This window comes from Epinephelus lanceolatus, chromosome 10 (assembly GCF_041903045.1).
Source record: "Epinephelus lanceolatus isolate andai-2023 chromosome 10, ASM4190304v1, whole genome shotgun sequence".
NCBI lineage: Eukaryota > Metazoa > Chordata > Actinopteri > Perciformes > Serranidae > Epinephelus > Epinephelus lanceolatus.
The window spans coordinates 13,185,536-13,212,289 of NC_135743.1; the positions used below are offsets into that span (position 1 = coordinate 13,185,536).

The 26,754-nt window shown below is 41.6% G+C and overlaps 1 protein-coding gene across 1 annotated transcript in view; it reads left to right on the plus strand.

Moving 5' to 3' along the window:
- Nucleotides 1–3,954, plus strand: part of efna3b (ephrin-A3b) — a 76,813-nt gene extending 72,859 nt beyond the window's left edge. The window contains exon 6 of the mRNA XM_033641328.2: nt 3,440–3,954. Within this exon, the coding sequence (XP_033497219.1) occupies nt 3,440–3,558 (119 nt within the window). The 3' untranslated portion in view covers nt 3,559–3,954. The remainder of the gene's footprint in view (nt 1–3,439) is intronic.
- Nucleotides 3,955–26,754: the final 22,800 nt, after the last annotated feature.

Below are 26,754 nucleotides of genomic sequence, written 5' to 3' on the forward strand. Positions count from 1 at the left end.
CATTTTACATGTTAAAGTCAATTTAACAGCCACAAAGAGGAAAACAGCCTCTAAAAATAGTTATGTACTCTCGTCTGTGGGTCTTTGTGGAGCTTCATTAAGTTTTGAGTTGAAAATCATGGGTATTAACCAGTCAGAGAGGGTCTAATAAAAGATGCCATTGTGTCAATTATGTCTCCAAAGTCCCTGAACTATACGGAGTTGCGATACTGCTGTTATAACCCTTTAATGAGGACATTCTGAACAGAGCACACCACAAATTATAACTTCTATGATTACCACAGAGATGAGTCAACACCTCTCTGACAACTACAATTAAAGATAATTATTTCATAAAGCATGCATTACAAGACTCATGAGTTGCGTGACAATGTAGAGTGGATTCAGCTTTTCAGAACAATACGTAAAACACAGTGTTTGGGGTTTTAAATGGTCACATTTGATATGTTGTTTTAAATGTGTCATTAGCTTGTTTGCCCAATAATACATACATGCATAATGTATTGTGTCATATACATTTTTACATTTTAGCTCAGTAAAAACACACACTCTCTCACACACACAGACTCTTATAAACACAATCAGAGACTAAGATATCTCCTTGAACTTGTCAACATGACATTCAAATTCATAGACGCCTCTAGGTGTCTAAGTTTCCTAATTATCAGGCGGATGTTGCCTGCGTTTCTGCTCCAAAATGTGGCACACACACACACACACTTTCATTTGTAACACAGTCCTCTCAGCTCATGATGCACGTCACATGTCTTCTGCACAAGTATGCCAAAAACATGCCAATAATTATGTGTTTATCTGTGACAGACAGTGAGTGAGAGACAGTGTGTGCGTGCATCTGTGTGTGTGTGTGTGTGTGTGTGTGTGTAGATGTGTAATGAGGCGATTAGTAGAGTCACACGTTAGAACCAGTTTTGCGAGATGCTCCACAGTCTGCTTTTTGTGTCTTCAAAACCACACTGCTCTGTCAGTCAGCGCCGGAGTAACAGCGTCCCGACCCCTTGGCTCCATGCTCGGTTACAGAGCGGTCAAAGCATTTAACCTGAGCTCCGCTGCTGCATAGACCTCATTAGGTTGGCCAGCAGAGCATACCAGAAGAGGCCATCTCTAAAACCAGGTGTCAGCTAGTCATTACTCTGCTGTCTGACCCACAGAGCAGCTGGAAACATTCTGGAGCGTAGATACGGCGCTGCGTGGAAACACTGAGAATATCCCCACTTCACTGCGATGCAATTGGAGCGTTAACACAATAGCTCCTAATCAGCATCAGCCGTCCCGTGTACAGACAGAAAATTGTGCTTCTGTCTGGTCTCCAGTCTCATTAATCAAGTGACTACAGAGGGTGTGTCTGGCCGCACGTGTGTCTCATAAGTGTAGGCGTGAAGCCAACTGTCTGGTGTTATTGTACACGGGCTAGACATCAACACTCAGCGTGGAGCTCGCAACAAAAGGCCGCAAACTATTTTTAGGGCATCACCAGGTGTACATGGAGGGGGATTGGGGCAGGGGGGGTTACAGTATATACAGTGTGCCCTTGTGTTAAAGTATGCACGTGTGTGAGTGGGAATTATTAGAACAATGAGAGCTGTCTGGTAACAGCTGCAGCAGTCTGCCATGGCACTGCTGTCCTGTTGTCTTTGGAGCAGACTGAACATTTTTCCTTTTTTAATAACACATGCTCATTAAGAAACAAGTGGATCCACTGATATTTAAAGGGACAGTTCACACCAAAATCCAAAATACATATTTTTCCTTTTACCTGTAGTGCCATTTATCAGTTTAGATTGTTTTGGTGTGAGTTGCTGAGTGTTGGAGATATCGGCCATAGAGATGTCTGCCTTCTCTCAAATATAATGGAACTAGATGGCACTAGAATTGTGGTGCTCAAAGCACCAAAAACATACATTTGTTAAACTAAAAAGCCGTGTCTCTTTTAGGAAATCATGACCCAGTTATTCAAGAGAGTCCACTGTTCACTTGTTGTGAGCAGCTTCATGTAGGAACTATTTTAATTCTACAGAACTACACTCATCACCATGTAGAAGGGAGTGTGCATCATACTGCTAGCTCACCTTGCACCACTGAGCTAGCTAACGTTATAGCTCGGCCAAGGAGGATGCCATTGATGTTTACGTCTCTTGTCCATGAGTAGATGCTGTGATACTATTGGTGGATGCACTTAGGTAGAAAGAAAATAGGTCCTACATGAAACTGGGTCATGATTTCTGTAAAGAGACATTGCCGTTGAGTTTTTCAAGTGTATGTTTTGATGCTTTGAGCACCACAAGCCGAGTGCTATCTAGCTCCATTATATTTAAGAGAAGGCAGACATCTCTATGGCTGATATCTCCAACACTCTGCGACTCACACCAAAACAATATAGACTGATAAACAGCGCTACAGGGAAGACACAATACGCATTTTTGATTTCAAGGTGAACTGTCCCTTTAAAACATATTAGAGTAGAGTCGTCTACAGCCTTTAAAAACTGAGTCGTCTACAGCCATCTTTATTCTATATGAAAATGTTCTACTGTATATTGGCCTCTGTCCATTCTAGCATACCCAAAAAGTTCTGTCAAGCCAGGTGCACCTAAAGAGGCTAAAAAGAATGTACCCCAAATAGCACCTGAGTGGACACCATCCCTTTATTTCTATTGCACTCCTAGTTACATTGTGCATGTGTCACACTCCATAGCTCACCTGGGGTCCCAGCTTTCATTTAATAGACTGAAAGACACCAGGAAAAGGTATCAGCAGCTAATTGATACCAGGTGTGCCAGCTGATTGCTCAGGTGCATCAGTTAAGCTGACGATGTCACAGCTCTAAACTGCTTCTGAGATTGAGAATCAACACCCAAAGCTCTCAACAACCTGCAATCGACTTCAGCTCCCTAGAGGCTTTTAAACCAAGGTTTTAAAGAAGGTTTATATCTGCTGGTGACAAATGCCTCCTCTCTTTTATTCTCTTCTTGATGCTTATCAGTGATGTCAAAGTATATGACCTGGAACAACATTTAACAATGCAAAAATGTGACAATATGCATCATGTGGCGTAAAGAATGGAGTGTTGCAGGGTGACTGGGAGTGTGTCTCTTTATTAGAACAATAACTCTGGTAACAGATGCAGCAGTCTGCCATGGTCTTTTCAGTGGACTTATAACATTTTAGTAGGAGTGTGACTTTGTGCTGTAAGCTGCCTTTTTTTTTCATTATAAAAAACAAGTGTTTTAGTCAAAGCTGTGCTGTGTAAGCAGATTATAGCTCAATTAGAAGCACAGATAAACTTATCTCTTTTTTCCTTGTTTTCCTTTCAAGTTTATCAAGTGCAGAAAAAGCCTCCGCTAGCATTGTAATGAGACAATATAAAGACATCATTCTCTCTCATTCTCTCCCCCCTTTTCTTTCTCTCTCTGTTCTTCCAGATGAATTTAACCCCTTTGTTCCCAAGCTGGAGAAGAGCGTCAGCGGAAGCAGCCCATCCAGGGATCGCCTTCTCCTCACCGTGACGATGCTCCTTCTGGCCGCTCTCTTCATCTCCTAGCAACGGCCATCCCATCAGCGTCACCATGCCAACTAGCCTTGGGAGGGTGTACAGTATCAGCGGGTGGGAGAGCTGAGGAGGGGGAGGGAGGGGGGGAGTCAGGAGGAGAGAGAGGAGAGTTGCAACACCACAAATAGAGCAGAAGGCAAGAGGAGCAAGAAATGAGAGTTTTCAAGCATCACAGTGTGTGTGTGTGTGTGTGTGTGTGTGTGTGTGTGTGTGTGTGTGTGTGTGTGTGTGTGTGTGTGTGTGTGCGTGTGTGCGCGTGTGCGCGTGTGTGTTTGTACAGCTGTGTGTTTGAGTGGAGTGTGGTTTTGGTGGAGTTGAAAGACCTTCAGGCACTCGGTGACACAGACTGAACTGTGTGTTCCATTAAAGTCAGCCTGTGCATACAGATGCAGGTGTGTGAGCGTGTGTCTGTGTGTGTATGTGTGTGTCTGAACAAGCCACAGGTTGAGCTTGTTGAATCATGCACACCACACAAAGCATTTATACAACAGGAGAGGCGGGGCTGAAGTCCAAGTAAAAGAAAAAAAAAAAAAAATAGAAGACGAAAAAGCATCAAATCCACTCACCCAATTGAAAACCATTTGAAGACTTTCCCCTGGATCTGATTGGCTGAAACACTTCCTTAGGGCTAGTTGCCATAGTTTCTTGCAACAAGAATTAAACTGAACTCAAATGAACTGAATCAGATAGATTTCATCAGAACTGAACTGAAATTGCCTTTTTTTGTTGTTGTTGTTATTGTTGTTGATGATCTTGATGCTGGGAACTTGTCCCAGTCCACGGACGGGGGGCAAAAGGAACCAGCTGACAAACTGCGCAGGTCCTGTGTAGGAGACTAGTCAAAGTAGCTGATAGTTCATAAACGCACCCTGGGACTCCAGACGCCAGTGTTTTAGTTGTCATATCCACCATCTGCTGTGTCATCCTGTGTTCACCATCAGTCTCCAGCACTAATGAAGGCAACAGGGCTGGATGGGGTCGGGAGGGGAATTCAAAGCATTTAAACGATGAATCATTTACTTAAAGAAAAGAAAACGGGGATTTACTGTAGATGTGCCATTGACACAGAAACCGCAAGGGTTTGTTGATGTTATTAGTTGCCGTGTTACTTTTCTGTCCTGTCTTTGAAGTACTCGGTTAGTCCTCTGTCATCTCCGAGGTTAACGAAGCACACGATGGCTACGGAGCAGCCATGGATACACTCAGCAATACAGCCCTCCTCTCAGCCCGACTGCAGGCCGTCTGGAGGAGAGCAAGAGGAGGAAGCGCGAAGGACAGTCACTCACCCATGCATCTACGCCCAGGCCCAGTCCCGGACAATAAGAAGCTCTCCACTGATCAGTGTTGGTGTAGCAGCCTGCTCCACCAATCTCATCTCTGTAAACCCATCCGTCAGATGCCACATGTAAACGGTTTTCTGTTGCTGTGTGAGTGAGTGGTGTGCGCTTGAAAGAGACAAACATATGTGTGAGTGTGCCACATGCGCGTGTGTGTGTGTGAGAGAGTGAGAGAGAGTATTTTAAATGGTACTAACAGCCTGAAAATACATCCACATACTGTACATCTTATAAGTATGAAAATGCAAAATAAAAAAAAAATCAAAACACAAACTAAAGCAACAAGTAATACATACAAACCAAGTGCTTTGGTGGGGAGGTGCGGCAATTCAAAACTCAAACAACTGTACCAGTCGGTTGCTTCAGAATAGCGTTTCCATAGCAACTAGCACCTTATTCACCATGGTTACCCCACCCTGCCAACGATGGACTCTAGTAGGGCATGGCTTATAGTAGCTGATAACAATGATGAAGGTGAAAATGATTATAATGATAATGAAGGTGACGATGATGGACTGCAAGCCGACAGCTGGCCGAACCGGGTCACGCAGCGGCTCACCCACCGGCACGTGAGGCGTTCAAGTACTCGTGTAAATGTCAAACGGACAACAGAATGGAATAACAAACTGTCTTGAAATTTGCCAAGGTGAAATGTGATGTAAGCATTTTTACAAACTTGAAGCTCAGTTTCCTTGTGGTTGTTTTTATTATGTTTTTTTATTGTTTTGTTGAGTTTGCTGTGGTGTATTTTTGGTTATCTTGAGGGGGAAGACGGGGGTTTAAAAGCTGGAGAATTGGGTGGGTTGAGCCATACGTAAACTTGGGCTGCACTCTGTGAGTCTCTTACTTTAAAGTTAACTTAGTATGATTTCAAGAAAGATAAATATATAGACAAATCATATATAGTAGCTGTGGTTCCCATCTGTTTTGGCTTGTGACCCCCTTAAAGGACACTTCACCACTTACATACAGTGGGATGAGTTAACTTGTCACAGGGAATATTATTCAAACAGTTGTAAAATGCCTTCAGTTCTGGAGGGAATAAAACCCTGATGATGTCACTAGGGTTAATTTGGATTGGAGTCAGTGACCAGTTCAACAAAGTGATGATCATACTCTAGCTTTGTTCAACTTGCGCGACACCTCTGTAGATGGCGTGTGGGAGTGAGCTTGCATTAAACGCGTTTGTTGCAATATGCTCCGAAGCACCAGGGGATGCACAAACAGGATCTTCTGGAAATAAGCAAGAAGTCAAAGAGGAAGAACGTTACTTGAAAACTAGGCTGCCTGGCAACTGTATTACACACTGTAGTGCCACCAAACAACACATTTGTGTGCTGTCGCTTCCCTCGAAAGTCGAAATTGTCATACGGCTTTGTTTCACCCTGGGTCGCCACTCTTTCCATGACCGCCATGTCTCATATTCTTCCACACACTGCGGCAAAAAAGCCTCTTCTTTCCTTTATGGTGGCTGTTTCTTTCCAATAAGCTAAGGCCATTTGACTGTCCTTGTAATCTCTCGATGAAGAGTCGTAGAGATGTCTGTAGAGGCAAATCTGCTTGACTAGTCTGCCCTATTGAAATGAAAAGTTAAGCCTGTGCAAGGGGTGTTAAGTCTAAAAAACTCAGAGGTTCACAATCAAGTGCTGCAACAACTTTCAGAGCATTTGCGCTTCATGCAAAGGGATGATTACATCATTTTCTTGCACGCAAACTACATAAACCTAGATTTACCCAGTAATTCCTAAGGTAAGCTGGAAACTAGTGTTGCATCCTTGTAGGGGGTCTGGTCCACCATGTTGGGAGCCACTGATATATAGGATTTTATTCTAAATTCAGGTATTTTTTACATCATTGTGTGCTCGTAGTTTGAGAATAATGTGGCTTTTTTCCAAAGTATATCAGTTTGCTAGATTATTTTCTCAAAACTTTGGACAGCAAAAGCCCATGTTTTTAAATTTATAGAAATGTAAAAGCGCTCTTGTCACCTCAACAAGGAACATGTAGTTATGATACAGTCTGCAAAGCAGCCCAGGTGTATTTATGGCTCTTGGTGGGAGGGCGATGTAGGAAGGGTTTTGGGTTCTAGTGTGGAGTGGGAGGGTTGAAGAGCTGTGCGAGAGGGTAAATCACTCTTCAAGAAGTTGCACTTAAGAACTTAGACACGAGAGCAAGAAAGTGTGTGTGTGTGTGTGTGTGTGTGTCAGGGAGAGTAAGAATCAAAGCTCATTTCTGTTAATCACTTCATGTCTGTGTGCAGGAGCTTTAGGGTGAGACACTGTCTGTCTTTGTTTGTGATGGTGTCAGTATGTGTGTGCGAGCGAATGAATGGGTGAGCGAGTGAGCAACAGTCTCTTTGTTTCTGCTCTTCCCATGTGTGCATGAGCGAGCGCGAGTGTGACCGATTGTTGTCTGGCAAAACAAAAAAAAAAGCATTTAATAGTGTTGGAAACAACAGTTACAATCATGTTTACCTTCGACTGGAATGACTTTAAATGAACTTGAAAATAAACTGTAAACTGAACAAACCATAACAGAGGTTATAACAATGATCATGATAACAAAATAATAAGCTTACAAATCTTACTTTTAACAAGATGTGTGTTCGGCTCTTTATTTTCCTCCCTTCTCTAATCCCCCCCTCGCCCTCCCTGCTCTGTCTGTCTTTGAGGATCTGAAAAACAGGGAACAAGCATGGAGCTAATCCAAGACAACAGATGGAGGGGGTTGCAGGAAAGGTTTTACCTGGTATATTCAGTTCTCTGTAGATAATGTTGTTTGGGAGCTCACAGATGTGATTTTCCATATCAAAGTTGGTGTGGCGACGCTCTCCCTCAGCAGTAATACCTTTACACGCTCCGATTAGGAGAGATAAGCGCTTCAATCACCAACCCAACATTTGAATGACAATGGGACAGGCCAGCAGTGTGTACCTGTATGTCTGGACCAGCTGATGGAGGGATAAAGCTGCTGCTGATGTCAGAGCACAAGCGGGCTCACTGTCTGTGATCTTATGCAACAGGTCTCTGTCATACGGGAGATATTCTCGACTGACGTGACAGCAGAGCACGAGGAAGAAGATGGACAGATAGAGGTCAGCACTCTGGTAGGTGTTGTAGAGAGAAGATGTGAAAGACAAAAGTTGGTTAGTGAAAGATGAGTACACTCAATCCTCTGGCAGCAAGTTGAGGTTTGGGAAACAAAGTGATACTCTGCACAGAATCCAATTTTTGAATATTTAACACTGAACCTGTGTAGGCTTGAAAGGTGGCTGTAAAAAGGTTGAACAATAATCATAGAAACATCTCAAACCAAGCCACCTCTCTGTTGACCATCTGTATGGTTCCAGTCCACAACTGAAACACAGATGAGAGACCAAGTCATTGTTATGCAAGTGACAAGTAACCGTCAAGTCTCTGGATTCAAGTCCCAAGTCAAGGCTGACATCCCAAGTCCTTAACTTTGAATTTTAAGTCCTAAAAAAGTTGTAATGTGCTATTCACTAGATGTAATGCCATCTTAAAAGCAAAGTAATAATATACTAAATTTACAAAAAATAATGCTTTATAAATATTTAATTTATTTATTGAAACAACTGCTACTGAACGTAACCATAGAAAAGTATTGTGGACATTATATTTTCACAGCCTACAGCACTATTATCCAGTCCTATAACTGAATGAATTTTGGCTGTGTCCATCCTGTCTTGTATTTAATTCCTCTCCTATTGGAAAAAATGTCCATAACGCTGTTTTCCAAAATGAAAGGTATCAAATATTTGCAAGTCAAAAGTGAAGTCAAGTCCAATTGAAGTCACAAGTCACTGGTGTCGATTGGAGTTGGAAGTCTTTTTTGATTTTGCCAATGCTCCACATCTCTGCTGTAAGTGAATTTTCAAACATTTGCTGGCTCAAGTTCCTTAATTGCTTAATTGCTTTCTTAATTTAATGTGATGCTGAACAGAGTATCTTTTGATTTTGGTTCGAACAAGACAAGAACTCTTAAGATGTCACCTTGAGCTTTAGGAAATTGTGACTGTGAAGAAACTGCGGTTTATATTTCATAAACCAAGTGGTCTACGGGGAGCGTTTCCCACTCTGCAAATATTTTTTGGGCTTGAGTGTCACTTTAATGAGATACAATCACAAAGTCCCAGATTTGGCTCCCAACTGATAAGAGAGGGATAAATTGGAAGATGCGGTCCAGTTACTCGCTTTATATCCACTCAATCAGTGTGCAAAAACATCCACATCTTTCTTGTCTAGGTATGCAGAAACTGTACTGCAAAATGCTCCCTTTGAAACGTTATTACATTTAGAAAAAGTGCAATGTTTGGAACACAAATTTGCTCCTCGTCGAGTACAGATATATGAGATCCAGTTGTTTGCTGTAGGCTATTAACACAGCACTGAGGTGTCCTTATAACTCTGCTGATTTAATGCTTTAAAAAATATCATTACCATTTCCATTTGGTAACAGGCACATCATCAGCCCCAGTGGAAGACGATCTCTGCAGTGAATCAGACATCAGTGGCATTTGAGAAGTGAACCTGACGGATGAATGTGATGACTGGCACCACCCAACAAACCATATTCTGGCAACATTAAGTCTGCTTTTCTGAGAATCACCCTGACTCACTTCAGGGTGACATCAAGCTTCCAGACATATTTGTCGAATTTTTTTTTTTAAATTGTCAGAACACTCCCTCCCTTATTATTCACAGGCCTGTATTCTGCACATGGTTGCTGTTGTATTCTGGGTAAAGTCCAACCTGTCAAGAGCTAACACATTAACAGAATTAGCGGGTCTGAATAATTCATACAGCCTAATTAAGTTAAAGTAAAAGCTTTTTCAGTGTTCTTTTAATGATGCAGCCACGTCTGTGGTTTACACAAAAGATGAACCCAAGCTTGAAAAACAAATTTGCATTAAAGGGCCAAAGTTTGCAACACAAACAACTGTGAATTTGCTTATTTATCGTGGGTCTCACCAGTGGTGTGGGGGGTATACCTACTATTTCTCTTGCTGTTGACAGTATACCCACCTATAAGCCAAAAAAACCTTAAAAATGTAAAGGAGAGTATATCCACGTCCTCCTCAGTAACATCTACCTAATACCTAACCCACCTCAACTACCACTACATCTCTGTGTCTCACTAATCCCTTTTCACGTCCACGCTGCAGTACTCACTTCTGACCACTTGGTGCCGCTGTTCAGTCACAGCTCCGGTGAGTACAGGCGCTGCTCCCTAATGCCCCTGCCTTGTAATCCTTTATCTGAATACATAAATCCATTAAAGCCACAATGGGCATTATGTAACTGGAGTCGTTGGGGATTAAATGTGCAGATTTATTTCACTGGGTTATTTTATTTGTTACTTAACCTTTATTTAAACAGGTGATGTCACTGAGACATCAGGTCTCATGCTCAAGAGAAACCTGGTGAGCAGCATTCACCACAAAGTCACAGGTAAACAGGACGTTCAAATGAAAAAGTGCCAAAGTGGTAGTTAAAAAAACGACAAGAACAAACCCCTACAGCTCTCCAGGTTTCTTAAAGTGTAAAATCCCCTGAGGGAAAAATACTGGACAGCTTCAGTTCCTGCTGTAGCGAATTCCAGGCTGTGGGGGCAGAGCAGGAGAAGGCCTTTTCTTCAAGTACTGTATGAGCAGAGGGGATGGAAAGAGTGACGAATCCCTGAGTGTGCAGACTATGACAGCACTTTTTACATAAAATGTAAGTGGATAAATAAGTGGGCTGCAGTCCAAGGATGGCTTTATAGATAAAGTAATACCAGTGCAAAGTTCTGTGCTTGGATGGATTACTGTATGAGCCTAACAGACACAGGCAGGACCCCAATCTATAAGGGGCCATTTGGCCTTCATCTTCAAAATGTAGCACAAATTAACATGTACCAATCAGGAAGAGACTTAAAACGACCCCAAAGAGGCGAAAAAAGACCAAAAGAGACACACAGGAACTCTAAAGAGATACAAAATGAGCACAAAGGGGCACAAAACCACAAGAAGATGCATTATGATGACAAAGAGACACAAAAAAAACGACAAAAAAGAGGCAACACCACCACAAAGTCTGTGATTCTTGCTCCTATATTGGAGAGGTGGTGGGGTCTTTGGCATATCTGTGCCCAGGGACCCATTGTCTTATAATCTGCTCATGGTTCTGTGCATAGATAAAGATAATCAGCTGAACTAAAGAATATAGAGTATATTGGTGTATGAGGGGTTTACAACTGGTCATGAATCTCAGATTGCATCCCCATAGTCCAGAGGAGACAAGAAAGTGATAGAAACTGAAAAACATTTGTTCCCTAAAAAAGAAGCCCAATTCTATGGTTACGTTATAGCCATCAATTTGCAGCATGTTGAAGCAGGTGAGTTCATGGAGAGTGTTTGCTAAGGCCCCCAAAAGCTCCGGAAAGTGGCTGTGGAAGTCATGGACGAGTACCCTCACATACCAACCACTGAACAATTATGCAACAACTGAACATCCAAAGCTTCAGACTGTTTAAACTCGTCCTCCATTCATGAATGTCAAGGCAGCGTTTCAATCCGCATTCATTTATCACAATGAGTCAGGCTGAAGAGAAAATGTTCTGCCTTCTCTGATTGTGTTTGTTTAACAGAGCAAACAATGTTACGCATGAGCAGGCCTGTAAATATGAAGCTGTTTACAATTGTTCTGCCAATATCTGAAACACGCACACGAACAAAAGGATACTCTTCCGTGAGGGCCTCAACTAACTGTCTCCACTGCATGTCTAAGCTTACGTCTCAGAGAAGTGAGGAACACGTAAAACCTCATTTATAGCTGTCTGTTTAAGAGTTATTGTTGTCATAGCTAGCCTGTAGCTCATGTGGGCCTCCTCAAACGTCAAGGATTTAAAAGGAAACTCTGATTTATTACGACTTGGGTTTTATTTTTATAGCTATTGGTTATGACAACACTGTGACCAGCAAAGTATTTGGTGGGATCACAAAATGCAGAAAATCCCCCCAAACAGGTCCACTGGGGCGACAAATACAAGTGGTCAGACAGTTATATAGGTTGTAAACAGATGGACAGGTTTGTGGCAGATTACTTTATTTGAAGGTAAAACCAAAAGAAGAAGAAGAAGAAGAAGAGGAAGAAGAAGAGGAAGGTTGGCATGTGCACACAGGCCCGAAATACACACATGCACAAACAGAACCAGAACAGGCATTAAATGGAGAAATGCCAGAGCTTCGATGCACCTCGGCAGTGCCCAGGAGGCAAACTGGCACCTCTCCAGCTACTAGTCCACACTCCATACTTGGTCCATACGGAGGCTTAAACCGGTGACCCTCCGATCCCTATGGATTTGGTCCTTCAATAACACAGAGAAAGTCATACATGCTCTTAAATCCTCTCGCCCTGATTACTGTACACTAGCTCCAAATTGTTCAATTGTTCCAAATTTCAGCAGTGAGACAAAACAAAATGATCCACACCTTCTTTGGCTTCCCTGCATTGGCTTCCAGACTCTTTTACAATCCATTTTAAAGTTCTTTTAACAAGACTCTCAATGATCTGGCACCACAGTATATAACTGAGCTTCACACACCGTACCGTACCGCCCAAACAGGCCCCTCAGGTCTGCTAGTCTGGGTCTTCTAACTGTTCCAGAGTCCAGGTCAAAGACAAAGGGTGGTCGGCAATTTTCAGTTCTTGCTCCTCGGCTTTGGAACAGCCTCCCACTGAGCATCAGATCAGCTGAGTCTCTTAATGTCTTTAAATCTTTTACAGAATGGCCTTTCCTGACAGTTGATAGACTTATTGTGTGTATGGGTGTGTATGTATTTGCGGCCATGTGTACATGTATGCATGCTTACAGGTATGCGTTGTTGGGCATACACTGAACAAAATTAAATTGCAACACTTTTGTTTCTGCTCCCATTTTTTTAAGGTTTAAGTTGAAGCTCTAAGACTTTTTTAATGCGCTCACTAGATATATTTCTCTTAAATTTTGCTTTCAAGTTTGTTAAAATCTGTGTTAGTGAGCACTTCTCCTTTTCCAAGACAATCCATCCACCTGACAGGTGTGGCCTATCAAGATGCTGATTGAACAGTGTCATTACTTCACAGGTGTGCCTTGGGATGGTCTGAGTAAAAAGCCACTCTAAAATGTGCAGTTTTATCAGTTTTTTTCGGTCACAGATACTCCAAAGAATCGGTTGGTATCTGTTGCGACCACTGTTCACATGTCTCCTTTACGTAGAGTTGATGAGGTCGTTGATTGTGACCTGTGGAACGTTGGCACACTCCTCTTCAGTGGCTGTGTGATGATACTGGATATTGGCAGGAAACGGAAGACACAGTCGTACATGCCGATCCAGAGCATCCCAAACGTGCTCAGTGGGTGACATGTCTAGCAGATGGGTTCGGATGGAAAAGGAGAAGAGCTTACTAACGTGGATTTTAACAAATTTGCAACCAGAATGTGAGAGAAATAATGTGTGCATAAAAGTCTTAGATCTTTAAAACTATTTTGATGTGTTGCCACATTCTAAGATCTCAATAATTAGTTTGGTGAGTAATGTCTTATCAGAACCAATAGAACCAATGGCCCGAACTACAAAAATTAAACAACATATGGTCTTAATAATTTAGAAAACATCAGCGTCCCCACACCCATCCATCTACAACACCCAATGACACATAAACAGAAAGAAAGACCACAAGACATATGAAACAGATGATCCCCCCTGTGCTGACACACGCCCTGCTCCCCATGCTCCCTTAGTCACGTCTGTGTGGTGATGAGCTCTGTGACGGACGCAGCAGCGAGGCAAGGAAAGCCCTCCTACTCTGCCTTATGGCTCCTGCATATAAAACCTGCTCCTTGCCACGTGAACACGCCTTTCTGTCTGCACATTAATTCAGCTGATGATTCAGTCAGCCTTGAATCATGTCTGCTGTTCAGTTCAAGGCAATGTACTGAACTTAAGGCGTGACTCCATCATCACGGATTTGGTCGGTGCTCATGCATGTTGTGAGCATGTAATTTGGGTATTTGCGTGTTCCAGAGAGACAGAAGGTGAAAGCGAGCTGAGTCACTGATGTCACGTTGTGGCACCCAGGGCCAAACTCAGAAAACCCTCTCACCCACCTGCCAAAGCATCAAGCCTGATTGAACTCAGGTGTGGTTGATCAAGTTTTTAATGGAAATGAAGCCTCCCCCATATCTCCCAGATAACTGAAGAACATCAGGGCTTCCTCTAACAGTTTTCTAAGAGCCTTCTGAAGAAAAGTTGACATTCATCAAATATTATGGAGCTTTTCTGTGTATTTATTTCGATTTGAATCAAAGGTGAACTTCTTGAACCTTATTCTTGTTCTGTTTTCTGAACTCTGCAAATACTCACACATGTTTTTCAGCCTTAGAAGAATCCTCACTTGAACGCAGGCCCATAATTCCAGTCACAGCTCTGCCTGGCTGACGTCGAAACATCTCTCTCTGGCGCTTTGGAGGGATCCCATTGGGTTTAAATAATGCAATTTCATCACTGATCACTGATGCTGATCATTCCATTTCTCAAACCTCATCATAAAAATCTTAAGGTTGAAGTAATAATCTGTGTTACTTTCATATAAATACATTTCTGCTTGTCTATGTTTTTTTTTAAATCAACTCATAATCTTTTTGTACAACATTTCCCATTTCATTTAAATTTGAACCCTTGCTGGGAAAATCTTCTTGAGAACAGGAAGCGATTTGTCTTTGTCTATGGATAGCAAAAGCGAGTTCTTTGAACTAAATAGAGGCAAACTCAGAAAAAAAGGCATAGGTCTGCATATACAGGGAATGGACATGTCCAATATTTTGGAAGGACAGAATTGTCCGTACTGTCACTCAAGCAAACTTGTTCACATTATCCTCATTCCAACAGTTCTGTGCATGAAAATATGGAACAAATCGTGTGTCTTGCATTCATTCATTTTTTGTAACTGCTTATCCTGTTGTGGGTCACGGCAGGGCTGGAGCCTATCCCAGCTGACATTGGGCGAGAGGCGGGGTACACCCTGGGCAGGTCACCAGACTATCACAGGGCTGACACATAGAGACAGATAACCATTCATGCTTACAGTCACACCTACGGGCGATTTAGAGTCACAAGTTGCATGTCTTTGGATTATGGGAGGGATACCCTAGAGAGGACCCATGTTGACGCAGGGGGAGCATGCAGGTTCCTCCACCCTGAGTTCAAACCTTCCAGCCTGGGTTCAAACCAGGAACCGTCTTGCTGTGAGGCAACAATGCTAACCACTGCACAACTGTGCCGCTGGACAGTGCATATTATTTCCAATTCATGATCGTCCCGTTTTATGCCTGATCAAAGGTTTTTTTCAGTTACTTTTGGTTTTCCATCTCTGATTAAGTGCAGCGCACAGCCAGTTAAACTTTGCCTCCTTCTCGAGAGAGTCCCAAACACAGTTCTGTGTCTGTCAGATGGTCTAAAGGGGATCCTACCATATCAGCACAGCAGTAACAGCAGTAACATATTGCACAACAGACCATAGGGTAGGTCCATTTTTTTTCATGAAACATTATGCTTGCATTCTCATTCAATTCTGAGTTTATTTTCATAATTTTACAACTTTTTTCTCAAAATGTAATTACTTAATTCTCAACTTCTCAGACGATACAGATAGATAGGTAAATGTTTTGAGTGTGCAGAAAGTTTTGAACATGAGCAGAAATCTTGCTGAAACATATATGATCAATGAAAGCCCACGGGTTTGTGAATTCCATAATAGTCCATTTGTATAGACTGAATTGTCACTTATTACCTGAATTTAGTTTTTCTTTGAATACAAAAAGACTTTTCCATTATAAATTGGTGCAGAAAACTTAACCAGAATGCAGGAAATGAAATGTTTGGCACTCAAAATTTCTTGGGGGAGGAACATCCAACCTCCCTTAAATGAACAGTGTGTAAGATTTAGGGGGATTAGCTGCGTCTAGCAGAGTGAGGATTGCAGATTGCAACCAGATAAAACTTCTCCCACTTAGAATTCCTTAAGTGTTTATTGTTCAGGAATTTTTTACCAGGAGCTGAGGTCTCTTCCTCTCTCAAAAAACAGACCAGGTGATTAAAACCAGTAAAAACATTGAATAAAGCAGTTTCAGGTTAAAGAAATCAATGTTTCTCCAACACTCTTTGGTAAGTCAGAGACAGGCTGCTGTCCTCGCTCCTCCTAATGTTTGCTTACCTGGTTTCAAACTTAAAAACCAGACTTCCAGGAGGTTTTTTTACCAGGAGTCGAATTATCTGCACGGGCCTCCTCCCCTCCAAAACAAACCTTGTACTGGTAAAAACACTGAATAAAGTAGTTTCATGTTAAAGAAATCAGTGTTTTTCTGAGGCTTTTTTTGTGGTGGGGCTTCTAACTATGGTGACCGATACAGAGAAGGGAAAAGGTAAAAAAGCCAGTTGTCCCTATCTAGAGCCAGTGTTTGGTTTGTCCTTTCTGGGCTACTGCAGAAACATGGCGCAGCATGGTGATCTTTGTAGAAAAGGACCTGCTCCCTATGTAGATATAAATGTCTCATTCTAAGGTAACAGAAACACGACAATTCTTATTTTCAGGTGATTATACACTGCCAACATATCCCCCCAAACCCTACACAATGGAATATTTATATGTCTCCCCAGTAATGTTGAAATAAAAGCCCGTGCTCAGAAATGACCATGAGTGTTGAGTCACCATGGCTGTGCAGATACTGAAAAGAAAACCACCTTGAACAACTCAAACTCCAGCACAAATAATCTTCTTATACCTTACTGTAAACATGACTTGTCTTCTTTGATGTCACTTAATTTAGGACTTGATAGTGATTTTGCAAAATGTTTTTTACATATCCTGCGTTTAAGGTATTACAATCTGCAGACATCTTTCGCTTTCACGCTGTGAGCAGCACATCATCGGGGGAAATCGGATGACATGCGAACAGCCCCACAAGCTCCTCGACTGAGACTTTGGACACAGCTGAACTTTTCATCACCATCAGCCATGAAAAGGCAATCAGACGACCTTGCATCTCCACCAATGCTATGTCGTGTCTTCTCCTGACAAGCAGAAAACAGATGAGATTTTGATTACGGCTTCTCAAAGCCTCCCAGTTCTCTACATCTTTGATTTAAAGGCCCGAGGAAATTCAGCAATGCATAAAGAGCACCACGCTAAATAAATGAATAAAGTTAATACCGTATGGATTATATTCTGTGCTGATATGACAACATTCCTATTGTTTTCTCATGAAGCAAAATTCATTTCTTCTCTAAAATTCCTTGGTGTGAATCGTGAAGTTATGACTGATCGTGTCTCCGGAGACAAAAACACACATGGTAAAATTAATTTTGTTTGCATACACTTAGGCAGATATGAGCACATTTCCTCCCTGCAGACCAACAACCACATCACGCTGACTTTATTACACAGTGGGTATTTTTAACCAACTATATCTAAGGCTTTGATGAGATGTTGTGACAGTGTTGAACGCTACAAATTTCCCTCTTTACATCTTCTGTCTGTCTCGCCCCGTCTTCCTTTTTTGTACATTTTCCTTCTCCCCGACTCCCCATCCCTCACATGGATGCAACGTGCCTGGCCCCATCGCAACTTTGCACTGCCTGCTTTGCCGTCTCTCCATTTTCTCATCCTCCCTCTGAACGGCTGCTCTGACGCTGTCATTCGCCCCCAGATTTATGCTTTTGGTGTTAGTCACTGCCTGGCTTTCCCCTCGTCCTCTCATCACATGTCCCCCTCTTCTCTAAGTTTAGCACTAATCCTCTATTTCTGAGACAGCATCTGTACAGCCCGAACAGATGGGAGGGTTATATTTACTCTGTCTATCTGACACACACACATCCATAAAATACACATGTACTTTAACACTGAACAAACACTGTAATACACGCTAGAGATGAAAGACTCATTAATAAAACTCTTGAGACTGGAGAGTAAATATGTTAATTGAAAGTGTAGTTTTATCATTCAGCTCGTCCCTGTGAGGTTTGTCAGATCAAGACATTAGATAAACAGAGTTTCCACATGCTTTATAGTGCTTGTACTTGTGTGTGTGTGCAATGTCTTGGAACTGGTCTTCCAGTTCAGGCAAGGCAACAGATAGAATTAATGGATTTAGATCTAATTGATTAATCAGAGCGTTGGAGTTGTGTGGTTTAACTGTACCTCTAACCTGCTATGCCCTCTTCTTATCCTCTAATCACCAGATTATCTGCTATAAGGTTTCCGGAGTGACGATCATTGTTCTGGAGTTTTTTTTATTTCTGACAACAACAACAGCAGCAACAACAACTTTGCCCTAATCTGCTACGTACTGTATGACGTTTGAATCTTTTCTTACATGCTTTTCCTGAGAGTGGTATTTGGCATTGTTTCTAAACAATTTTAAATATTACGCATCTGTTTAAAGACACAGTCTGCAATGTATCGTCATACAACAGTTTATATGATATCTTATGCAAATGCACATACAATCGTTCTTATGGTATCTTACAAAATAGCACCTTATGAATAGTGTTGTCACGTTACAGACGTTACATAGGCTAGGTTTAGGAAAAGAAACATGGTGCCTTAAAATAACTCAAAGTTCACTTAGTTTCAAACAGGATGCAAACCATAGTCTCCTGTGTTTGACTTTCCACGTCTTTATATGACGTGCAAGGTATCCTGGGTGCGTCTGGTTTTGACGCTCTGGGACTTTGTGTCACCTTCTGTTTGTTACATGCATTATGTCTTTTCGAAATACACTTTTTTTTTCTTTCAGCAACAAACGCACGTGGATACATTTAGCCAACAAAAGCATGGTTAGGGTTAGAAACAAATTACAGGGTTTGGCTTTTTATTCACACAGGAAGCTAACATTGCTGATCCCCTCCACAACCCCTACTTGGATTCTTCAGCTCTTTTACTTACGTTGTTGTCTGGCCACGTGTCAGCCTGATGCCATCAGACAGCATTACAAACTGACGCCACCCGGGTGCCTATCATGCCGGGGGCGAGTCAGTGTGTAACAGGCTTTTTTTGTCAGTGTCTGACATTGACGTCACTACCCAAGCGCCGTATTGGACGACTTCACAATGAGACCAGGTTGTCTTTAACCGGAATTTTGCTTTTTATGCTACTTCCTTCCTTACTCCCGTCACTTGATAGCAGCCTTCATATACAAATTCTGGTGCATTACTTTATGTAGGTATATGTATTGACAGTGCATGAGAACAGCCTGCAATCTGTGATCCAAATGTAAAATAAAGGAGTCAACAAAAGTCAACAAAATTCGTTAACTTAACTGATAGACTAAACAAAATCATGGGCAGGAAGGGTGTGACGTTTTGAAGACGCGTCATGTGGCTGATGGCAGTCAACTCAAAGAAGAAGTATAGTGGTTGTAAATGTCTGCAACAATGAGGTCCGGGAGCTCCATACCCTCGAGCACAGGATCAGGACAGCGCTTTATAAACAATAAAGCGCTGTCCTCGTCCTCTGCTTGAGGGTAAGGAGCTCCACTGATGCTATGCTGCTGCATATGTTTTATATCACACTAGAGGCAATGCTGTTGTGTTACATGTCACACCTGTCACACCTTGAACTGGTTGTTGTGGTCACAGCTACTGGGAATTTGTGTTTGTTAATTTCTAATTATACATGCAAAATTACCTGTAACAATACAGTAAAAACCTAACGACAAATTAGACCTCTAAAAAGAAGATACAGAATAAATACATGGCCACTAAAGAAAAAAAACAACCATTTCTGACTTCCTCAGGTGGACAGTAAACTTTTTAAAGTTCTAATTATTTCTGTAAGACTAGATTCCTAGATAACCCGCACATGATATTGGCACAGTTAAGTGATATGTGTGGTGGGTGAGACATATGCAACAAGCTTGCCTGAATCATCTCTGTCGTCAAAAGCAAGACACGTTATGTGTGCACATGTACGTACACGCGCTCACACAACCTCATACTGTACGTGCACACACAGTGACACACAGGGATGCCATCAGGTTGGACATATTGTGTTATTTATTCTCAGACTGTGACGGATTTCTGCGCACATGCGGCACATGTGTACAAATACTGTACAACCACCTGCAGCACCCTGTGTGACCGCTTTTCCATAATTCATATATTCATTTATTCATGACACAAAAACATGTTTGCTTCACAACTTAAATGTCAGGTCATGATGACAGATATGTTTCCCTGATACATAACTAGGTGCAGATGCTCATCAGCATGGTAACGTGACAAATCTGAGCTTGTTTAGTTAAATACAGCAATTTTCATGCCGACTTTTTAAAAATCATGTTAAATTGAAATGTGCAAATTTAAATTCTGCTCCACTGCAGTGTCACAGATGAATAGTTAAATTGATTCTAACTGTGGACTTGAAAGGTGACTTTAATACAATTTTAATAGCCTTGTTTGCAGAGAACAGTAGCTGTGCAGCTTGGAGTCAGTCACTTATCACAGATTCCACTGTGGCAAGTTATCATGGTGGAAAAACAGTACCCAAAATCCTCATAGAAACTTATTTAAAACTCCTGAAGCATAATAAACTCAAAACTGGCAGTGTGTTGCTTCTATTGGTCCCCACTGCCAGGGCACAGCACAACATGGAAGCTGTGTGTTTAGCCAGAAAAGTGGATTTGAGAAGTTTCTAAGGAGATTTTCGTCCCTTTTATAGCACTATGAAAATGTGCCACCATAGGAAGATAAGACGGACAAACTTAAAGGAGGAGTTGAACATTCTGGGAAATGCTCATTCACTTTTTTGCCAAGAGACACTTGACAAAATCAATTCCACTTTCATGTCTGTGTGTTAATGGAACTGTCACTGAGAGTCCAGGGACGGAGGGGGGGTGGTGGGTCGTGTGTCTTCTGGAGCTCCAGCCCCAAATGTTTTCTCACAAGCCCTGAATCTACGCTATTCCCTAAAGAAATCTAAGATAATTGGGTAGATATTCCTCTGTTGGCCTGGTATAACACTCAGAGTATTGAAGACCATTTACTTGGCATCGTCAGGGATCCTTAATTTGCAATTAGAGCAGCCCAGATTATCATGGCATGGATTTAAGTAACAGATTTTTCAGATAAACATCCATTCTGTGAGCTCTACTCCAGCAGAGTATAACAAAAATAGGTTTCAAGATTGGAAATGCTTGGATAGGTATGCCGACTTTCTACCATACCTATGTTAGGTAACATAAAAAAGTAACATCACATCATTTTTTGCCACATTTAAAGTGGCAGGAGTGAAAATAAGTCATCCTCAACATTCATGTTATGGTATCAGAATGATAAAGACAGCTGAAATACATATATATGTGAAATAGATCATAGGCTGCAGGATGTTTTTTTCTCCTTGGCAACTGTCATATTTTTACCAAATGATGTGCAGATTTTTACCCAATCTATTATCTCAAATGGCTCGAAAGAAGTGCATATAGCTGCCATAAATGGGAAAAAAATCTCCCCAGAAAAGAGTATGCCCCCAAAGTTTACAATGTCTGGCTCTGCCCCTGCAGGAGTTAATGAGCTTACAGTCCAAAGATCAAAAAGATGTCAACTAACACCCCTACAGCTTGTAAATTAATATGTTATCTGTTGTTTATTTAATCCACAACTTGTCATCACTACATTTCAGTTTGTCATTTCAGTATGGCTTCAACAAACAAGATAAACCTGCTAATAAGTGCTAGTAGGTGATTTTTTACCTTCAGAGAGAGCCAGACTGTCTTGACACTTGTTGCACCGACTGGCAATTTGCCCCCGCCTCCACCATTATGCTAAGCTAGTAAGCTAGTGTAGTTCTAGTGTAGTGCTCTTGTGTAATTTCCCAAAAAATAAGTATTTCTTTAAAGCATCCACCTTTCAAGCCTTAAGGTCAATGTTTAATAATAAAAGTCACATTCTGGGCGGAGTATCACCTCAAACTAGTGTGGTGCAGGCCAGCGGCATTATGTTTTTGGGTTGTCCATCTGTCCCATTCTCATGAATGTGATATCTTGAAAACCCCTTGAGGGAATTTCTTACTGATTAAAATTTGGTGGTCAAAGTTTAAAGATCAATAGCCAAGTTTCCATCAGCCTGTTTAGATGCACATCTAGAAGTATCGCATCGGAAAATTATGATGGAAACGCCAAAATTCGAATTAAAATCCCCTGATTCGCACAAACTAAAATACGTTCACTTTAGCCGGGTTTTGGTTGATTCGAAAAAATGTTGATTCGCAAAACGGGGGATGGAAACAGTTATGTTCGAATTAAGTCATGACGTAGCACACCTCTCTCCATGGTGATATCCACACTCTGGGCCGGGAAGGCGGTAATGCATTTACAAGCTGGTTGCCAACCGCCAGAAATCATAGAAGAAGAAGAATGCGAGACTTGTTTTGTTTCTGGTTCTGCGGAAAACTCGTGCGAGTTCGTAGTTTTCACCAAAGTCAGTACATTTAATGGAAACACACAGGATTCGTATTTCTTTTAATGTGCATTTCCCAATGATTCGAATCACTTTTGGATGGAAACATAGCTACTGTCACTGTGAGTCGGTGTTATTCTTGTGAAAGTCATATTTCAAGAACACCTTGAGGGAACTTTGGCACAAACGTCCACTTGGACTCAGGAATGAACTGATTTAAATTTGGTGGTTGAGGGTCAGTGGTCACGGTGACCTCACAAAACATGTTTTTTGCCATAGTGCAAGAATTCATATGCTAATTATGGCAACATTTTACACCAATATGGTCAAAGGTCAACTTAATTGTGACATCATAATGCTCAATAAAAACACTTTTTGGGACATTATTATGTTCATAATAATCATATGTCAGGAACAGAAGGGGAGACATTTGGTCAGATACTGAACTGATGACTCACCTTGAAACCACCTGTTTGTATAGATCTTCTGCACCGCTGGGGGGAAGATGTGTGTGAAGCATCCATGTTTACACAGACATGAATGTAAACTGTAACTGCAACTTGACTGGTTCGCAGAGCCATCCAACAGATGAGAATTCTAGTCTCTCAATGAATTTCTGTGAATCCACATGTGATTCTGAGAGAATGAAGTTGTTCACGTGGCGTTAGTTCATCTGGATATTAGGAACAAAATAAAGGGCTTAGTGCTCTGCTTTACTTGTTGTTTGGCAAGTCGAGCTTTCAAAACTCATGGGGTGCACATAAGTGCAAGCTCAACTGGAGCGGTGGATAATGGGCCACGGGGCATATGGTGTCGTCTGCTGCTTTGTCCCTAGATTTCTTCTTAATCTCTCATGTGTCTCATTTTGACTCTGTCTACTTTTCTGTCCTGCTTTTTTCTTTTTTACTTGCTCTAAGAGTCCCATTTCCACTTTTATCCACACAAGTCCCTCAAATGCCCAACGACTTTGAAACAAACAGCTGAGCCGTCTGGTCAACACACACGCACACAAGCTGATGAGCACGACTGAAGCTGTGAGCAGGATGCAACTTGCTGAGTGCTGCTTTGGCCAAATAGAGGAATTAATAAGGAAAAAATAACAGGCTGTCCTGGTGAGACACTGTGACAATGTGTACTGTGTGGCCTGACACATAATATAATACATCTCTAAGACCTCAGAGTATTTTCTACTGCTTTAACTTTTTGTCACTGTTAAAGCCTCACTGTGTGTGATTTCGGGGCGTCTATTGACGGAAATGGTATATAATATTCATAGCAATGTATTTACTCGTCTATAATCGCCTGAAAATAAGAGCTTCTGTGTTCCTTAGAATGAGCCTTTAAATCTTAGTTTTGATTTGCAGCAAGTTCAAGTCCTTAAAGCTTCTGCCCTTGTGTCCTACATTAGCCTTATTAAATCATCTGAAACTTTAACCTTTAAATACGTAGTCTGGATGCTTATCTGTCATGGAGTGACATCATACTGCATGTCTAATTATAAAATATATGTATCGGTGTATGCTAAATATGAAACTGAACCGAAAATCAATCATGAAACATTTTTAATTTTCCTGAGATAATGTTATGCTGTCAAAACTGTAATATGCTTTTAAATGAACCCCAGGTCTTATGAGTTAATTAAAAAACCTTATCAGTTTCTGCAGCAAGGAGTGATTTCAGTGCACTAGGCTTGGCTCCTTTCAAAGTGGTTTCACCATCGCACCTTTTTATTAATGCTTAATTCAATCCAGCGAGTTTAACATTCACAGAGATGCTTGTTTGTCAGTTCAATTTCGAGGTGACAACGCTGACAATGCTGTCATTATGCCGGTCATTTGTCATTTTCCCCTCAGCTCTCCTCTTTGTCTGTCTTCCATTCTTTATTTCTCTGTCAGTGTCTCTTGAAATCTATATTTCACTGCATCATTTCTCACCGTCTGAAATGTCTCAGCTGCAGTAATGCTGGAAAATCAGATCTAAACTCAAAGCCTTCTGGTTGACTCAGTAACTGCTCCGTTTCACACACTAACACACACTCAGACACTGATTACTAAACACCTCTGAGGCTGCAGCCTGCATCGTGACAATGTAGGTTATTGTGCATTTCGGGCGACAGAAAGGAACTGATAAGCAAAAATAACATCCTATCAACGTGTCATTACACGTACACGTGTGCGTCCTTATGTGTGTCTGCTTACATGCTCAATTACACGTGTATTTGTTAGCACACGTAGGCACAGAGACACCAAAGGGAAACGTGCTCCCTTGTCCCCGATGCTCGGAACAGACAGACAGTGCAGTGGCCTAAGCCTGTAAAATGAGTGTATCATCCCGTGCCCCCTGGAACACAAATAACCTCTCTCATTTAGTCAAGACATGCACTAAACCCCCACTCATCTTCTTATCTCGTGTAATTACAAATCAGCAGTGGCTTAATGGTGCAGGAGCTCCATGTTGAGTTTCTCAAAGCTGTTCTTCTCTTGTCCCAGACCGCCCTTCTCATTTTATGGGGGTAAGTTACCTCAAATCAACCCTCAAGTTCTACATTTAAAATCTCCTTAGGATTTGGGCTTTATCTTGAGCTGTATCACACACAATCTGCACCCTCTGTATACATACCAGGGTCAACATTTTTGGCATGTGAGAATAAAAGCCAGATGCTAGAAACCTGAAATTTACAAAATAGAGATTTAATGTTTTTCCAGGACTGATTAATTCCGAAGTTACAGATATCTAAATACATGTAATGATCTGCATAAATCCTCTGACATGTTTATGAAAGTTGCCTCTTTGTAATGAGATTTCACTGAAGCGTATGGCTCATTATATTCCAAAGCTGTGGGCTTTTGTTTCCCAGCTTTGCCCCGATCTGTCGTGACCCTCAACCTTCACATCAACCAGATGCCAGAAATGCACCAACTGTTTTCATAATGACAGCGAGAAGTGGGGTATTATGACCATTGTATAACACAGTCATGGTTATTATTGTGATGAATCTACGTCGGTGCAGTAGATATGACCTCTATAGCCACGGGGGACATTTCATAATATAGATCAAAACCCTATCTTGTCAGTGCTGTCTCATTAAAACAACATGCGGCAATACAATGCCACTAACCCAGAGGTCGACTGTGTTAGAGACATTATTTTCTGCAAAACTGTGTTAGTAATGAACTGCATTACCTAATGTATGGATTTGTTATCTAATGTTCTTCACAATCGGTCAGACATAACCCCTACTATGATCTCTTGTGTCCAGATGAAGCCTTAGGTCAGTCAACGCTCCACCTGCTGCACACTTTACCTTAATGGTTGCTCATTAAATCAAAGTGAATTGTTCTCCAGATGCATCACTGTAAACGTGAACTGTGACAGCGACATCATGTGTAAATACTCCGTCTTTCCAAGAGATCAGTTTGCAGTATTTTGGTTCCCCGCAAGCTGCTTTCTAAAAGCACTTAACACTCACAAAAGCACCCATTCAGTTCCCTGTCTGTAATTGTGACTGTCACATTTTCTGCTGGAATTATAATGTAGTGTGGTCTGATGTTGTCTCGTTTGCAGCGGATCAAAAGATGCACTTCTGCTGATGCTTCCTTTCTGTTCTGGGCTTTAGGGCGCTGTTTGCATGCTGGTCACATATGAAATACAACAGTCAGTAAAGTGGCGACTGTGTCTGTAAAAGCAGATTTTTTTTTCTGCCTGCACACATGCCATATCATAAGGGTTGTTATGACTGCATTACCACTGCAATTTCACAATCAAATCCTCCTTCAATCACAACACATACAGACCCTTTAAAATCACACAAGCCTTCACAGTAATACTTTCAGCAGCAGATACATGTACTGTGTTAGAATATGAGGCAATTCTTACTAATATTTCTTATCCACAGCTGCTGACAGGATATGTGAGAACGTCCCCTTTCATAGCCTTCCAAAAGGCAACAGCTGAAGGACAGGTATTCATTTCTAATCTGCAGCCTTTGATTTGTAATACACAGTTATGTTTGCCTCATCCGGTGTTTGTCTCATAAAATCAGCACCAAGCTTTTGCAAAGATAAAAAAAGGTACACAAAATACACAAAACACATTTTGGTGTTTTCAGTTTTCAGATGGTGATGTCCAGGGGTCACACTGGACACAGGAACGCCTGCATGTTCCCACTCATCCTCACTCCATCCTGATGCAAAAACCCTGGGTTGCTGGAGATGTATTTGTTCAACAAGCCATCTCCTCCTTTAAACAGCTACTCCAAAACACCAGCCTCCTTCAAAATTCATTACAAAGGCCCGTGGCTGCTATGGACAGGGTGCGGTGGTCCACAATCTCCTCTGCTCTCTCTAAACAATAAAA